Source organism: Neocloeon triangulifer, unplaced genomic scaffold, assembly GCF_031216515.1.
Source record: "Neocloeon triangulifer isolate White Clay Creek 2 clone unplaced genomic scaffold, ASM3121651v1 ptg000006l, whole genome shotgun sequence".
NCBI classification, from domain to species: domain Eukaryota; kingdom Metazoa; phylum Arthropoda; class Insecta; order Ephemeroptera; family Baetidae; genus Neocloeon; species Neocloeon triangulifer.
This window is the reverse complement of record NW_026775549.1, coordinates 278,042-293,885: the sequence shown is the minus strand read 5'-3', so window position 1 is coordinate 293,885 and position 15,844 is coordinate 278,042. Positions and strand designations below refer to the sequence as shown.

At 38.7% G+C, this 15,844-nt stretch overlaps 2 protein-coding genes across 4 annotated transcripts; one reads left to right on the top strand and one right to left on the bottom strand.

The window, feature by feature from the left end:
- The first annotated feature begins 2,954 nt into the window (after positions 1-2,954).
- Positions 2,955-5,319, top strand: LOC132194322 (quinone oxidoreductase-like protein 1). Its single transcript, XM_059615505.1, has 10 exons — positions 2,955-3,114; positions 3,265-3,388; positions 3,494-3,713; positions 3,784-3,963; positions 4,026-4,160; positions 4,223-4,317; positions 4,375-4,467; positions 4,527-4,678; positions 4,739-4,818; positions 5,261-5,319. The coding sequence occupies exons 2-10, from the start codon at positions 3,308-3,310 to the stop codon at positions 5,302-5,304; spliced, it is 1,080 nt and encodes a 359-aa protein (XP_059471488.1). The 5' UTR covers positions 2,955-3,114; positions 3,265-3,307; the 3' UTR covers positions 5,305-5,319.
- Positions 4,872-15,808, bottom strand: LOC132194321 (uncharacterized). Of its 3 annotated transcripts, none has more exons than XM_059615504.1 (6): positions 15,297-15,808; positions 14,318-14,520; positions 11,023-11,253; positions 8,995-9,234; positions 8,557-8,685; positions 4,872-5,100 (listed from the first exon to the last, which is right to left on the bottom strand). In XM_059615504.1, exons 1-6 carry the CDS (start codon positions 15,670-15,672, stop codon positions 4,987-4,989), a joined length of 1,293 nt encoding a protein of 430 aa, XP_059471487.1. In that variant the 5' UTR covers positions 15,673-15,808; the 3' UTR covers positions 4,872-4,986. The 3 variants fall into 3 exon arrangements, with proteins under 3 accessions (XP_059471487.1, XP_059471485.1, XP_059471486.1); XM_059615502.1 differs by lacking the exon at positions 4,872-5,100 and adding an exon at positions 6,747-8,455; XM_059615503.1 differs by lacking the exon at positions 4,872-5,100 and adding an exon at positions 6,747-8,440.
- Positions 15,809-15,844: the final 36 nt, after the last annotated feature.

The following is a 15,844-nucleotide window of genomic DNA, read 5'->3' as shown; positions in this document are numbered from 1 at the left end:
TTTTTTTTCAATCAAGTTTTCCTTTATTAGTAACAGGAAATATAATGCAAAAATGAATACAAAAAGTTTTCCTGCTTTTTGTCTTCTTTATCTCAGTGCTCACCCCACGTTATCACTAACAAAATATATACACGACGGGCGTTATGAATAGGGATTTATTTTATTCACGCTCTTAGTTTGCTGTGATTAGATTATTGAGCAAGTGAGAACCTAGTGATGCACGTCGGGCCAATGCGGCATTTTTGAAGTGCTATTACACCAAGTTTGCCTCCCATTAGTAGGGGATTGACATTTAAATGACGATAATCCGCGGTGCTGCCGAACAGATTATGATCTCGCCTCTCTTCGTATCGTGATTCATTTGGCTTCAACGCGGAAACTTGTTCGAGAATCTCACTGCTGCGAATTGATGTGGCGGGCGTGGGGTACCGATATATAGTCATATTACATACAAAAATCTTACCGAGCCAAAAAAGAATTTACCTGGACCTCTGCAACAAAACGTGCAGTTGATGGCAAAGGATAAACAAGTTATTGCAGTGCAGCAGATCGGAAATTTGTGGAAATGCCTCTTTGATGTATCTCGACCAAAAAGATATTTTATTTATAGATACGTTATGCCTGTATTGTACTTCAAGTAATCCGAGAATTATCTGGATTATTTGAAAGACTTTATGACAACATGGATTTGTTTAATTTTTTGCCACTTAAGAATTTTTAAAATGAAATAAAACTAACTATTAGGACATCAATCAATTTTGATGTTAAAAAATTTATTTATTTAATTTTTCATCAGCAAGCTATAGCAAGCTATGAGAATTGATTTATTTTATGTTTTTCAATCTGAATCTCCAACTGTGAAATAACTTATCGCGCAAACAAAAACAATTTAAAAAATTGAACTAAAATTCAATTGGCACGTGAATGAATCACAATGATGTAATTTTTTTGTTAAATATTTTATTTAATTGAGATTTTTGAATTCATAATGTGTTTCTTCCAATATAAACGCAGTGTTTAATGATTTTTTTGGCAACATTAGTGCGTATTTTGATATTTAAAAACAAAAAACAACAACTGAAAATTTCTTTTCCACCAACATGCCCTGCACAGAGTGGGCTCTCAACCTTTTGGGCATCAAGTTGTAGAACTAATTCCTCATTGCGACCTTATTCATGTAAGTCATCGTGGCAGCGACTGTTGCGGAGATAGGGACCAGCCAATACAACTGAATAAAAAATTGTAATATATGAAATATAAAAATTTAATTTTTCATATTAAATTATATTTTTTACCCATTGATTTTCATAGTAGTGGTTATTATTGTTCCAGAAACCACATGCAAAAATCATTGCAGGATTCAAGCAAATACATTTTCTGTTCCAGGTTGTGAACATCTACAAAATTTAAATTTAAAAAAATAGTTTTTTATTTTCTGTCATATAAGCTTGTCCCTAACGCTTCCGGACCAAGCTTCGTATTGAAAATTATTTATTTTATAACTGATTTTAACTTACATGAAGTGCAAAACTATCAATATTTGTGTTGTCAGGGCTCGAGAACAGGAAACACGTGTAGCAAGAAAAGAAGGCAAAAATAAAGGCACTCATAGAAGTAACTGCAGTATCTGGAGTGAACATGCACCAATCAATTTGGTCTTCCGCCGAAAGAAACGCCTTTATAGAAAAATTTAAATTAATTAATTTAATTTTCAGAAAAATGACGCAATTATTACCAAGTTCTTTCTGTTGCAAAAAACTGCGTATTTTTAAAATTATTTGTGTGTACCTTGTTAATTGCATATCCGGCTATTCCTCCACACATATCTGAGCAGGGATGTGAGCGAAGAGCATTTTCGGGCGGATTATTCCAAGAATAGCAGCTCCAACGCTGGTCGCTGGGTTCATGTGACCGCCGATGAATACATGAATGAACTATTTTTTAAATAACAAAGCCGTTAAATTTCGGTAGTTCCAAAATTCTTTCAGAAATTTTACCGTAATGATCATAGCACACCAAAAAACAGATTTGTAGGTGTCGTCCACATAGGAGAGCCGAAAAGCCACTACCAAGGCTGTGCAGATGAACTCGGCAATGGCTACTTTGACGAAACGATTCATTTTGACTGGAAAATGAAAGTATTCACAAGATTAATTAATGATTTCATTTAAAAAGCTACAAATTGCATATAAAATTAACTAGATTACTTTATGAAGGGCTCCGAATCCGCAGCATCCAGCACAGAATTCTTTTTGAACGACAACAATGATGCAAAATAAACAAGTAGTAACAGATAGATTCCTTATTGTTGGTAAAAATTCTTGATTGTTGTTGTTGATTTTTGGCTTTGGTGGGTTTCCATACAGCCAATTCTTATTTTGTCAACTAAATTTTAAATTAAAATTTAGGAAGACAGCTTTATATAGATCATGCAAAGCGTAGTAAATTAGCTTACTCTGCAAAACCAAACTCTATTTTTTTTTTTTTTTTTTTAAGTTGAAAGTAAGGGCCAAATATTTTCCATATGAAGTACTGATGATTCACTTTTAACAAATAGTGAAATAAGCTATTTTTAATATTCTTATATAAGATGACAAAATCTAGTTCATAAAAAAAAATCTCTTAAATTAGTACTGCGACTGAGATAAAATTAAAAATTAATTTTAAGTAAAAAAATTTATATCGTAACATTGAACATTTTAAAATTTCCAATTATGGAAGGAATTATAATTGGAGTTTTTTTTGTGTCAAATCAAATAATATAATTTCCCAGCAAAATTTCTCATCATGAAAAAAAGTAAGCTCTTTTCTCTTTTTCCAATTTTTAAAACTTTTGTACAAATCAAGAATAAATAATTAAAGCAGATCAAGAGCTTATGCAACCTGCAACACGAAAACGGCGCACTACGCAAAGAATGTGGCTACCAGGTGGCAGCATCAGTCGCGACGCACTTGCATTTATTTTGCACGTCTGCAACGCAATCCCCCAAGAATAAAAACACAAACGCCCATTTATTAATATTTGCGGTAAGAAAAGCGAAAAGTAATTCCGGATTAATCAAATGGGAAGAAAGCGTTTAGGAGGATACATGACACAGAATGGACACTTGAATGGTAAATAAATTTAAAGTACATAATATACATAATCTTCAATTTTTGTTCAGTTCTATGAGCATTATAATCAAATGCAAAAATTTTCTCATACATATTTTGATTGTATATTTTTTGACCAATATATAAATAAATGAGTGTTAACTTTTGCAGACATTCTTTAAATCCGCACTCTTCATGTTCTTCAAACCGACTAATGCCTAGTGTGATGACGATCACAAAATCCGTCGTTGCTCATTTTTCTGACAGTGGAGATGTCGAATTTCAAATTCAAGAGGTTTGTTATATAATATTTTTTTTTATAAATTACAAAATCTATCGTCTGTATAATTATATAAAATCGTTATGTTTACATTAGATTTATAAAATTTATACTTTTTAGACTGAGCTACCTCAAGTCGGCCCAAACTGGGTGATAATTCAGGTCCGAGCGTGCGCCTTGATTGCCGCAGAGGACGAGAAGGCCCAGCGAGGTCTCCTCAACAGCCCCATCTCTTCTGCCTCGGGTGACTCGCTAGTCCACATTGGCCAAGAAATCGCCGGTGTCGTCAAAGCTGTCGGAGAAGAAGTTTGCAGCCTCCAGATTGGCGATAGGGTTGTGGGTACGCTCTAGAGACTCTCAAATTTTAATTCATGTTTTATTTAAATTTCAATTTACATTATGTATTGCAGGAATTGTTCCTTTGGACTACAACCAATCTGGCTGTTCAAATTATGTCATGCTGCAGGAGTTTGACGTTGTTCCTATCCCTGATGGCGTTTCTTACTCCGAATCAGCTGCAACAATCGGAGACGCGGTCAAAGTTTACACAGCGCTCCACTATCTCGGAAAACTGAACACAGGGGACACTGGTAAAAATATATTTAAAGTTAATTCAATTAAAGTAATTTACCATTATAAATTTGTTTGACAGTTTTGGTTATCGGAGGTGCCATCTCGCTGATGAGTATTTTTGTCCAACTCACCCACCACTGGAGTGCACGGACAATTGCCGCTGTCACTTCTTTGGAAGCAAAAGCACGCATAAATGGCCTGAATCTCAGCTCAGGTGATTAATTTAAATTATTTTTATCAAAAGTTTCAGGATCTTGAAATAATTAAAATTTGTAGTTCTCGTAATTGATGCGTCTGAGCCCAAAGGACTGAAATCAAGGGTAATGCTGGAGACTGGAGATCTAGGTGCAGATATCATTGTTAGTCAACTGGTATGGATAGCTATTTTTATTTAATAAGATCATCTTCAATATTTCTGTTATTTTCAGTCCTGCCATCAAGAAAACATTCCGAGCCTGCATGAAATTATTTCTTGTCTATCAGTTGGAGGGAGATTGATCACTTCGAATCCTCAAACACAAGTGAGATTTGAGTTAAATTTTAAAAGAATAAAAATTTAAAGCATAAAAATAATTTACAGCTTGACCCTCCTCAGTCGAGACAGCTACTGTTGCGATGTGCCAGTGTTGGATATTTGTTCGAGCAAGCGTGGACCTTGTCTTCGGCTCAGCAGGGTAGATATCAGCACATTTTGATGGATATCATGGAGAAAGTGGCCACAAAGACTTTAAAGTATTTAAATTTGCAATCTCTTTTTTTCGGACTTGATTAACTTTTAATATTTGTGATTAGACCACTCATCCACACGACCATAACCAAGCTGGAAGAAGTCTGTACTACTTTAAAGGATCTGCAGCCAAACTCAGTAAAAGGTAGAGTAATATTAAATTTGTAGAATACTTTATGTGATAAAAATAAATCGCCTCCTTTGGAAATACATACAGAGGTTGTAAAAAAAACCAATCAAATTTTATCACAATTCAACGAGTTTACCAACAAGCAAGTTTAATGAACAAAACAATCACATATGCATAGCAGCCTTAGTCGGATTTGTCTTCTGGGTTAGGAGTGCAGATCTCAATCATAAACGTTTGTCCGTCAATTTCCACCTCCCCGCCAACTTCGATGACCTCGAACTCGACCTCCACAGATTCCTGTTTTGAAAAAACACTATAAGTGGCATGCTTAGTAAAACTAAAACTACCAAAATATATTTGTTTTAAAATAAGACTCGGGTACTTCGTTAAACAATATAATGCTTGCAAATTTTATTGTTCCTCAACCATTTTTTTTTCGCATGTGATATGACTGTAGTAAATGAAAGTTGGATGTTGTACGAGGACTGCTCTCGGTGTTGATGTGGTCGACCGAGGGGCTTGGCAGCAGCAAGAAGTAGGATTCGGGAAGAGGAAAACGGGCAGTTTGTTTCACATTATTAATTCTTTAACACGCTCAGGAAGATAAGAGATACTTAGGTGATGGAGGAACGTGGAAGTGGGCACATTTTTGGAAAATTCCCACCTGGGATGCTCCCTTGATGAATGACCATCGAATTTGTACAAGAAATACAGCTTGACACTTTGATAATAAATACATACTGAGATAACAACGACACAAAAGAGGAAGCAATGCATTATGGTGTTGACCTCAGGAGACATCTTAATAAAATTTGCATCTTTTTACGTCCATTCATTTATCTATTCAGCACGGTGAAAATCATTTTTATAAATCTTTAACAAAATTACAATTTTTGTCCTGCATAATGACAAAAAATTTTAGTTTAGCAACTTGTTTTTTAGGCCAAAGAATTAAAAGTAAAGATTTTTTGGGCAAAAAATTAATTTGATAAATTTTTCTTTTTTTTGAAGATGTGACGCAAATTTCATTTCAGATTTCAAATCAAGCCAAGCATACACTAATATTTTGTAATGCTGGGTTTCATGTCATTCCCAAAAATGCAAATGCGACCAAGGGTGAAAAGGGGGTCGGGGATCACAAACAGACAACATGACACAAATTTAAATTTTGTTATAACCTCGCAATATTATTTAAACACTGTCAACAGTCTTATTATTAATATAAATTTAATATAATTATATACTTTTTATGTTATGCATGTTTAGTTTTATACTTACACAGTAAATATAAAAGTGCTAAAATCTAAATTCTTGCAATTAAAGTAGCTGTCATTTTAATTGCGTAGCTGCTCCTGGTTCACAATGAAATTTTTGTAATCAAGTTGAAATTTTGAATTCCAGCTACACCTCTTGAATTATTTTTAAACAGTGTTTTTTTTTTAAATTTAATTCTTAAAAGGATGGAATATTTAATTTGTTTTTACAATTTCCGTCTTCCGTTCAAATAATTAATCTGGGTTTGTTTGTAACGAGATGCATGTCAAGTCCTCTGCGAAAATTTTCAACTAAGATTTCAAATTTTTCTTTTACATAGTCAACAAATGTAAGGCACTGTGCTAGGACATTTATACGCGTCAAACGAAAAAGTGGAATTTGATCAAAGTCGATTTTTTTAAATTTTTGTTTGCAATGAGAATATATTATGCTGCTCAAAAACATGAAGTTCAAAATGAGTCTACTATAGGCTCTTTTTTATTGGAGCACCAGATGAAAAATCTTTGCTCACATAATTATTTTGCCTTTTGCTAAACATACGAATAGTCAAAAGGCTGTAGAGGTTTTACTCTTACAAAATTCACGAAATCAACATAATAACAATCATTGGCTATGGAGTGGATCAATCTTGTTTTGTTTTTAACTCCTAGTCTTCAAAAATCTGTATATTTTTATGCAATGTATCACATTAATAGCCCTTTGTGTCAAACTTTTTGACTTCAGTAGATTCAATCTGCAGTTTCAAAGTATTTTGAGGTGGAGACACCAAAAGTGGCGAAAGTCTAAGAAACCACTTAATTTTTTTTACAACCATTTTCAGCACAGTTTTTCCGACTAATATTTTGTTGGGCTCCGCGCGTGCCCGAGTCAAGATCAAAGCGCTAGGAATGGACAATTTTCTGCAATGGTTGTTGGTCCCCAAGAATGTTGTTCTGGATTTTGAGAGAGTTCTTGAGTAACAGGTGCTCAATGTTAACATTTGATTTCATATTATGGGATGTAACTGGAACCGTTTGTTTTTCTTTCTATATATTTTATAGTAATTACCACTATCGCATGTCCAGTTTTTTTCTCGCAAAAAGGCACATTTCTGACAGCATAAGTAAAAACGAAACTCGTCGCGCCTGTTGAACAAACCGACGCATCTATATATATTTAAATTTTCCTCGCTGTTTTTTTTCTATTAAAAATACACTTTTTCGCTCTATACAAGAATTTGATGCGTGTCTTTCTTCAACATGCTCAAATTATAGTTCATCATGTAATTACATCAATGCGCAGTTTCTTAATTAGCAATTAACCTCTCAGCTCAAGCATATATTATGTTTTAAAAAACTGGATCATTGGTGAATCGAGAGTGAGATTAAGTTGGCACAGGCGTCCGAGAGCCGATGCATTTTCATTTGTTTAATTAATATAGAAGTATGATAACCGCTACATGCATGTATATGTGTGCAAATTCCAGTAATAAAACACTCAAGCATTAAATCTGGGCTGAATTTTCAACTGCGACTATATAGTGTGTGTTAATTGTCGTTCGGGGAACACATCCTTACTATGTATAATTCTGGAAAATATTTGTTTTCAGCAATGACGGTCAAGAGTGTGATGTATAAAAACTCTATATAATCAAGTGCATGCTGCTGTTCTGTGACTCTTCATTTGCATTGAATTCTTTTCTTTTAATGATCAATAATTTTGCTCGCTGTACTGAAACAATTGAAAACGTCATTTAATTTTAGAGATCATCATCACAGGAGATGTGGCCTATCACTTTTTCATTTTTCCTTTTTTATAAAACAGATTGTACTCTCACCAGGGTAAGGATTGTTTTCGGTTGGAACGTTTTTGCCATCATCTAAATTCAGGGTGGCGTGTATTATTTTTCATACCGTTGTCGAGAAAATTGTTCGCATATGCTGGGCTCACAAATATTTCGTCACCAAGTTTTAAAAACTGTTTGACCCATACATTTTATATATATATCCATGAGAGTTAATTCATTTTTGTTAATATATAATATATATAATTTATAGAGAGTTCAAGATAATTCTAAGAGTGCAAGTTTTTTTCCTAACAAAGTTTTTGCTAATCAGTAATATATCATATGCGCAGTTTATATAATGATAATATGTGAGTACGGCTGGAAGTAAATGTTTTGATCAGCAGGAAATCGCAAGTAAAATGTATATTACTGCCCCTGGGGCTTGAAACGGGGGAAGGAAGACAGGGGTTTCAGGACAGGAAGTTAATAAGTTAAGGGAAACTGCTGCTGCATGGGCCCCCTTTGCAGCCACTGAGCCGGGTGCTCTGTCGGTAGCGACGGTGGCGGCGATGGCTCACAAGGTGGCCCTGACCGCACCTGCACAAGCGTCAGCTATTTTCAAATTAATTCCGCAACACGATTGTCATGCAAGTTCATAATGACTTGTTTCAAACTCTTTTAAATCAGTGCTGATCAAAATGAGAGTCACATACCTGCGCTGAGAAACCTTCGTGTGCAAATCTGCCGATCTCGGTCGAGCCGAACGCATGTTGGAAAGGTGGAAGTGGTTGAGAATCTGGGTTTTCTGTGTCAGCTGAGCTTGGTTTCTTTTCCTCAGTTTCCTATTAACAAATAACACAAACGATGAAGCAAATTTTTAAAAATCAAAATCAATTTTAAATCTCAGGGAAAACTTATCAAAAAGTATTCAGTTTCACATCTCGCAAGTTATTTATGCTTAATCACTTAAAATTTAATTGAATTAAAATATGAATAATATTGGCCAAAATGAATTATTTTTATTATTTGTAAAAAGTAAAAATTTAAATAAGATTAATTCACATTAAGTTCTGATAAAATATTGGAAAATTTGTTTTATTCATTCATATTTCTTGGCTGTATTAGATTTATGGCTGATAATAAATGTTTACCTTCTTCTCTTCCGTTGACGGAGCGGTAGAGGCAGCTGCAGGAGGAACAGTGCCTTCCACTTCGTACTGACTAGCGATTAAATGCGGAGGCATTTGGGTGAGATCTGATTCGTTGTTGGGTCCCAAGAGCTGGTGCTGTTGGGGTGTGTGAGGTTGCTGGTGGTGAGGCAGGTAGTGAGAGTTCATGTATGGCACTTCACGTCCAAGACTGCGGTTGCCAAATCCACCGTTTGGCTGCATCTGAAACAAAATTAACACAATTTTAAAATTTGCATACATATATAAAAATATAAAAAAACACAAAATAAAAAAAGCGTCAAATAAGCGTTTATTGTATTAAAAAGATATTAGAAAAGTGCGTTGACATTTAAAAACTAAATATCAAAATATAAGGGTTCAATTTTTTTGTATAGCGCAATTGATCTCCCATCAATAACTCACATTTTCTGGAAGGAAATACCAAAATTGTTGGCCATTCCAGTATCCCTGATGCATTTCACACATTAAGGAGCGATGCGGGCGCGTGATTTCACTCAAACGCTTAGTGCCCGACTAAAAACAGTAAAAACTAGTAGAAAGAAGAGCAGCAGCGAGAATTTTCTCCGCCGCTCTTCTTCGCCTGACGCACACCTTTTCTATTATGAACGAACCACACCGGACGGACGACGTCAGGTAGCAGAAATGCAAGGGATGCGGGGAGGGAGAGTGTGTATTTCACAAAAGGTATGTCGCGCATAGCTAACAAGAATTAGCCATGCTGCGGTGCAGGTAGGCAATCGGAGCTCTTGCGCGGGCGGGCGGGCGAGCGTGCCACACTGTTTCATAGAAAGGGTGCGGAGGGAGAGAAAGAGAGGCCCTGGCTGAGATACACAATGGACCGAGCGTTTGCTCGGGGGAGGAAGCATGTGCACAGGAGACGTGTTGACACAATGAGGGTCTCTTCTCTCGTACCTGAGCACACCTTCCCCCTTCAAAACAAGAGCCAAATAGATTTCGTCAGCTCGCGCCTTCCTTCGCCGGCTTTTCCAGATAAAATTTATTCCGAGTGGTTCATTGACCGACTTTTGGACTTTTCTCTGAATGGGGGCTCGATTGGTGCCAGCAACCTTGACTGTCGCAGCTTGTTTTATTCGTTTACATGTTTGAGAGAGAAATGCGCCCGCACAGGCAATGTGCACTTGTTGCACTAGAAAATTTAATCTAATATTGAACATATGGTTCAAGGCGTTTTTTTACATTCGATCCTCGATCACGGCCAAGCAGTTTTTTTTTGCGAATGAGAAAATTTTATCAGCAGCGTTCAAAATTTGTAACAATATTTTAAATTATAGTTTATAATATAAATTAGGATACTAAGAATTCTTTTAGAAATTTATTATTTAAGTTAAATAGAATTAAATTGTGAAATTTTGTTTTATTGGCATTGGGCATTTCCTTATTAGATTTCTAATAAATTTTAAAAAGGTAAAATTTTAAGATTCAAGAAAGCCGTTTTAAGATTAATTCTGGCTAATTATTTAGAATGCGGTCCGGGCCAGGATTAGGAAATTTATTTACATTTAAATATAGTTATGTTTATTATATTTTATGATGCATGAACTTAATTTGTACCAATTTCAAAATTTATTAAACAAAATCTTATAAGAGTTAAAAGTGTTTAGAAGATTTTTATGTTTATAATTAAATTAAAAAAAGATAATTTTTTTAATTATTATATAATCATTAAAGAACTATTTAAAAATTGTGGTTATATTTAATTAAACTAAAAATAATTTCTAGTTTCTTCTTTCTTTTTTATGCATAAAAGCAAAACCACGTTAAAAACAAAGCTCTTTCTTTCTAAATTATTTCCACTTTTGACTCATAAATATTTGTTGTATACAAAAAATAGGCTTTCTTTATGAATAAATGAAATAAAATAATACTCATCATTCAATCTTTTCGAAATAAAAACACTGACAAACTTTTGGAGAATTGGGGAAACGCTGATTGACACATTGATAAATTAAAGTGGAAGTTGATTCTCACCTGGTGATGGTGTTGGGGGTGGTACTGAGGTTGCTGGCCGAACCAGCCCGCAGGCAACTGGTGGTGGCTGGAATACTGCATACTGTAAGCGCTGTGCTGGTCCACGTAGGGCGCAGGATAGAACCTCTGGGGCGGCGGCGGCGGCGACGCGCCGTAGGCGTGCACGGAGGGCCCTCCGTGGCCCCTCATCTCGTTGGCAGACACAGCCGCGGTCGCCGATCCGTGGAACACCTGCGGCACAAAAACGGCACAATGAGAGCGGCGAGTTTATATATGCGGGCTGCTGTGTTTCAATGAGCCGAGAGGAGCAGCGCGACTCGGTCAAATCGATATCAGCACGAAACCGCCGTGAACACACACTGCAACCTCCTGCACACCGGCGGCGGGCGCGCTTCATAAATCGCGGCATATTAGCAGTTTATGTGACACTCGAGTGACGGCATAAAGAAGCAGTCAAAGTGTATAATTAGCTCTAGTTAGTAGTATGTGTCACGGCGAAGAGGAGACCTGTTGCTGCCAGGTCCAAATGTCACGGTCGAACAAGAGACGTGTAATTATTCCTCTTTCGACAGTGTACGCCGCATGCAATCGTACCATTACAAATTTAATATATACCGTTTTTCAATTAGCCTAACAGCTCTCGCTTCTTAATGAAATAGCCGGGTGCGAAATGAGTCTCTCTTTTTCTCGCTGGCGTTAATATCGCGGTCGTGCACTGTATTAATGTCAAAATCGATAAAGGGCACAAGTCAACAATTTAGAGCCACACGGCTCAATGGACTATATCCATATATGCTCTCTCAGCAAATTGTCCAGTCAATATGCGGATCTAATAGCGCGGAAAAAATGCACATTTTTTTTATCCGGTGCAATGAACGTGTATAAATTTTTCCTATTTTTTTTCCACCTCGTTCCATAAGCTCAATTACGCGCGTCACTGCTGTATGTGCATGGACCGCAAGTTGGCGATTCGACCACGCACGGTGCTATATCAGCAAGAGACCCCATGCTCTAGAGCGGCGGCCTCGACTCTCACAAATCGATATAGAAACTCACTCGCACCCCACATCCAGCCCTATGGCAAGTGGGCATGCTGTATTGATGATGGTGAGCATGATACGGGCAGCTCCCTTTCCTAGACGTCATTTGACGGCGCGCGGTGCCCACACCAGGTGTGTGTGTGTCAATATCAAAGAGGAATCGCGGATTATTATCATTTCCCGGTTATTTTTTATTGCGTTGATAGTAATCAAACCGGCGGCGTTTGCGCCCTATGGCGAGAGTGATATTTCGCGCCGCTTTCGTCCGCGCGCTCCTCACACTCCACGCGGTGAGGAGGAAATTTTGGCGGCCTATTGATTTTTCATTGAAATCTGCTGCGTGCAATGAAACGGTTAGCAACGCTGCCCGGAAGAGTATATAAACGCGGTGTGTTGCCCAAAACAGAAAACGCGCCTCGCGTGAAATTATTAATAATTTTTCCATGGCAATTAATATTTTCGTATTGATCGGTTTGTTTTTCGATTTCTGCTGACGGTGCTTCCCTTTTTATATGTACAACATGAAAGTGTGAAGAGAGAAAACGGCGGCTCTGCACGAGGCCGAAGCCCATCGAATTATATGCGCGCGGAGAGGAGCAGTTTCAAGAGAGTGCAATCGATTTTCTTGATATAGGCAGACGACTGCAGAGAGCCGCTGTCGGTGCAAGCCAAAAAAGTTTCCCCCCAAATGAAACACAATTATAAATTGTCCAGTCAGCCAGCTTGTAAAACGTCACCCCTTTTCCTTTCCGGTACGCCAAAGGAAAATCAATTGTTTGGAGGGAAAAAATTAAAACTCTTGTATTAAAAGGTGCGATAAAATCAAATCCGCGGTCTCAACCTCGAACAAGCACCTAATTAAAAAGCAATTACCCAATATGCTAATTTGACAGGGCAGCACGCACAAGATCGAAAACGGATCAAACGTCAAGGGCAGCGATTTTCATAATCAACAGGTTTTCTTTCTTTATTTGTCTGCAGTTGACGCTGATCGCACTGAAGCTGTGCAAATTTCGTGTGTGTCTGGTGCGCTTCGTCGTAATGCAGCAGTTCGGGCTGACTGGAATACGTGCTCGGCTCTTCCCGCATTCCTGCAACAAGTGGCTCAAAGTACGTAATCATTGAGCTAGATTTGTGCCAGCAGTCTGCACAACGTCGCCCCCATGCTTTCGATCACTTGGCATCCCGATAGGCTGGGTTGCATACCCGCGACTGCGTTGCCATGGCGACTGCCCGTTTCCATGGCGACCTTCATCAAGGCAATAGTCGAGGATGGGCTGTGCACGCAGGCAGCAGCAGTCCTACCAGCTCCTCGCCGGAGCGTACGCAGGCAACCTGGACGGCGTATCTGCGCAACCAGTTGCATAGTCGCTCACTCTGCAGGCGCTGCAATTCGCCTTGCTAACTGCACTGCCGCAGTCGCGATGCCCATGAGACGAATAAAAATTTACGACCTTAGTTGGGCGTATTAGATGAGTTGCTGGGTTTTCGTGTTTAATGTAATTGTTGCAAATTTTATGCCCCACAGAATTAAAAATTCAAAATGCAAATTAAAAAATAATATTACGCGTATTTTTTTTCTAGTAATTAATTAGTTTAAATGTCTTTCACGGAAATATTCAAATGTGCCGCATCCGTTTATTACGGCAAAACCCGATAATTGAGGCGAATAACAATTTCCGCGAATTTTCCCCGCATCGCACGGCCGGTGATAAAATCAACTCGCTTTTCCGAGAATAATAAAAAGTTTGCAAGGGTTGTCGTGATGTGGATGTGAGGCGCTGCATCACGCCTATGACGGGCTCGCTACCCTCTAACATTTATGCCAGGCAGGAGCTAATCGATGGAAGGGCGCCACCAGTGTATTTTGTGTACGCTGGATGTATGGGGTTCGCGCAAGCGGAGGATGTTACGTTCCTTCGATTCTCTCGTCCTCATCTGCCGCCACCGTCCTGCTAGGGTTTCACCGCCCTTAGAGAAGCGAGCGTGTATATGTGTAGGATCGATTGCAGCAAATAAGAGGGTGGGTTTTTTGCCGCTCTCTCTCACACAGCTCCTTTCTGCCGCGTCGTGCTCTCGAGACGTTCGTGCAGACGGCTGCGCGACTTTGACGTCAACCCCCGCGAATTTTGAGCTATCAGTTTATCGCGCAGTTCTCCCTAATTTAATTTAAAAAATTCGCAAACCATTTATTATTGTTCGTCTTTTATTTTAAAATTTTCAATTACCTAAAAAAAAAATGCATAATAACTAACCTTGTGAGGGTGAGCACCAAAGGGCGGTATCATTCCTGGTCCGTTTCGGGGAAGGCAGGGATGGCGCATCATGTGAGGAGGAGGTGAGACCTCCCGCTCCGCATGTCCGGAGTTCTTGCGTTGGCGGGCGGCTCGGAGCGCCTGCTTGGTCTGATCCCTCTGCGCCTTGCGAATGCGTGCCTCTTGAGGGTTGTAAACGTACCCTGCGAAAAAATAAACAACCACCGCACACTTAATTCAAGATGCTGTAAAAATGCAATAAAATCTTTGGCTGGCGGCGACAGTAAGTAGGAAGGTCAGTGTGCGAATAAAGCCACAGAGCGGCTTGTGTTACGTCACTCATAATGGCAATCAATAAGAGAGTGAATTTAGCAATGTTGCATAAAAGCAGCAACCGCAGCGTGACACGCCAAAGAATTTGTGTCAAACTGCAAATATAAATTTTGGCAAAACTTTATTCAATTATTGTTTTTATTCAATTTTTGCACTTCATTCATTCTCATCGGCCACAATTTGCACTGCGGCCACGAGCTTTTTTACAATATTGATCGCCAATGTGACCGTGTCTATATGTGCTGAGAGCATAATAATATGATACGTCGACTGCGACGAGCAGCATTGCATGGCAAAATAATTGAAGCCACCGTGCCAGCAGGGCTAAGACTGCAGATGGAAAGCGATTCGCAGTCTCTGTGGTCCAGCTCAAGTGCCAGCGAGCAGTAACTCATCCAGCCAATTGAAACTGGCAAAGAGCGGCAGACTTTGAATACCCAAACATGCTCCCTCACCAACACACATGCACATGCTATTAAGCCTCATTGTGCACCGAGCACCACCAAACACCAAAAACCACGCAAAAATGAACCACACAGCAGAAAAATTAGAAAACAAAATTCCCCAAAAGAAATTTGAAATTTTTTGTAAAGAAAATAGCATGCTATACAAAAGAATTGAATGCAGAAAAAAATTAATTTTGTACCTCCGGAGTTGTAAGAATTTGAGCTGTACTGGTGCATGTTATTAAAATGCGAGCCGTAGTAATCTTGCTGCGGCTGCGGATGCTGCTGTTGATACCCATTGTAGTGGTGCGAGTAGTAATAATTATTACTTGGGTAGTTGGCCTGCGTCTGCAAGCCCAGGGACGCACTCATGTTACTCTTGGGCGGTGTCGGCTGCTGCTGCTGCTGCTGGTAATAGTAGGAAGAGGACTGTTGGTACTCATACGGAGGGTAGTTGTTACAGTGGGGCTGGTAGGGTTGCTGCGACGGCGGCGAGGCGGGATTCAGATTATTGTAGTACGGTGCGGCTGCTGACGATGACTCGATGTAATCACAACAGTTCATAACCACTTTCATGCTATTGCATGCTGTCGTGACGAAAAAACGGCTCGTCCCTCAACCTGGCGCTGCACAAATGTACCTTGCTGTCGAGCCCGCGCTTCCGATAATCTTTCTCGGTGCCACTATGGATCGAGTGTATGTGTGTATACTGGCGGAGTGTGAGCACCGAGCAGGCAAGGCGGGCTTG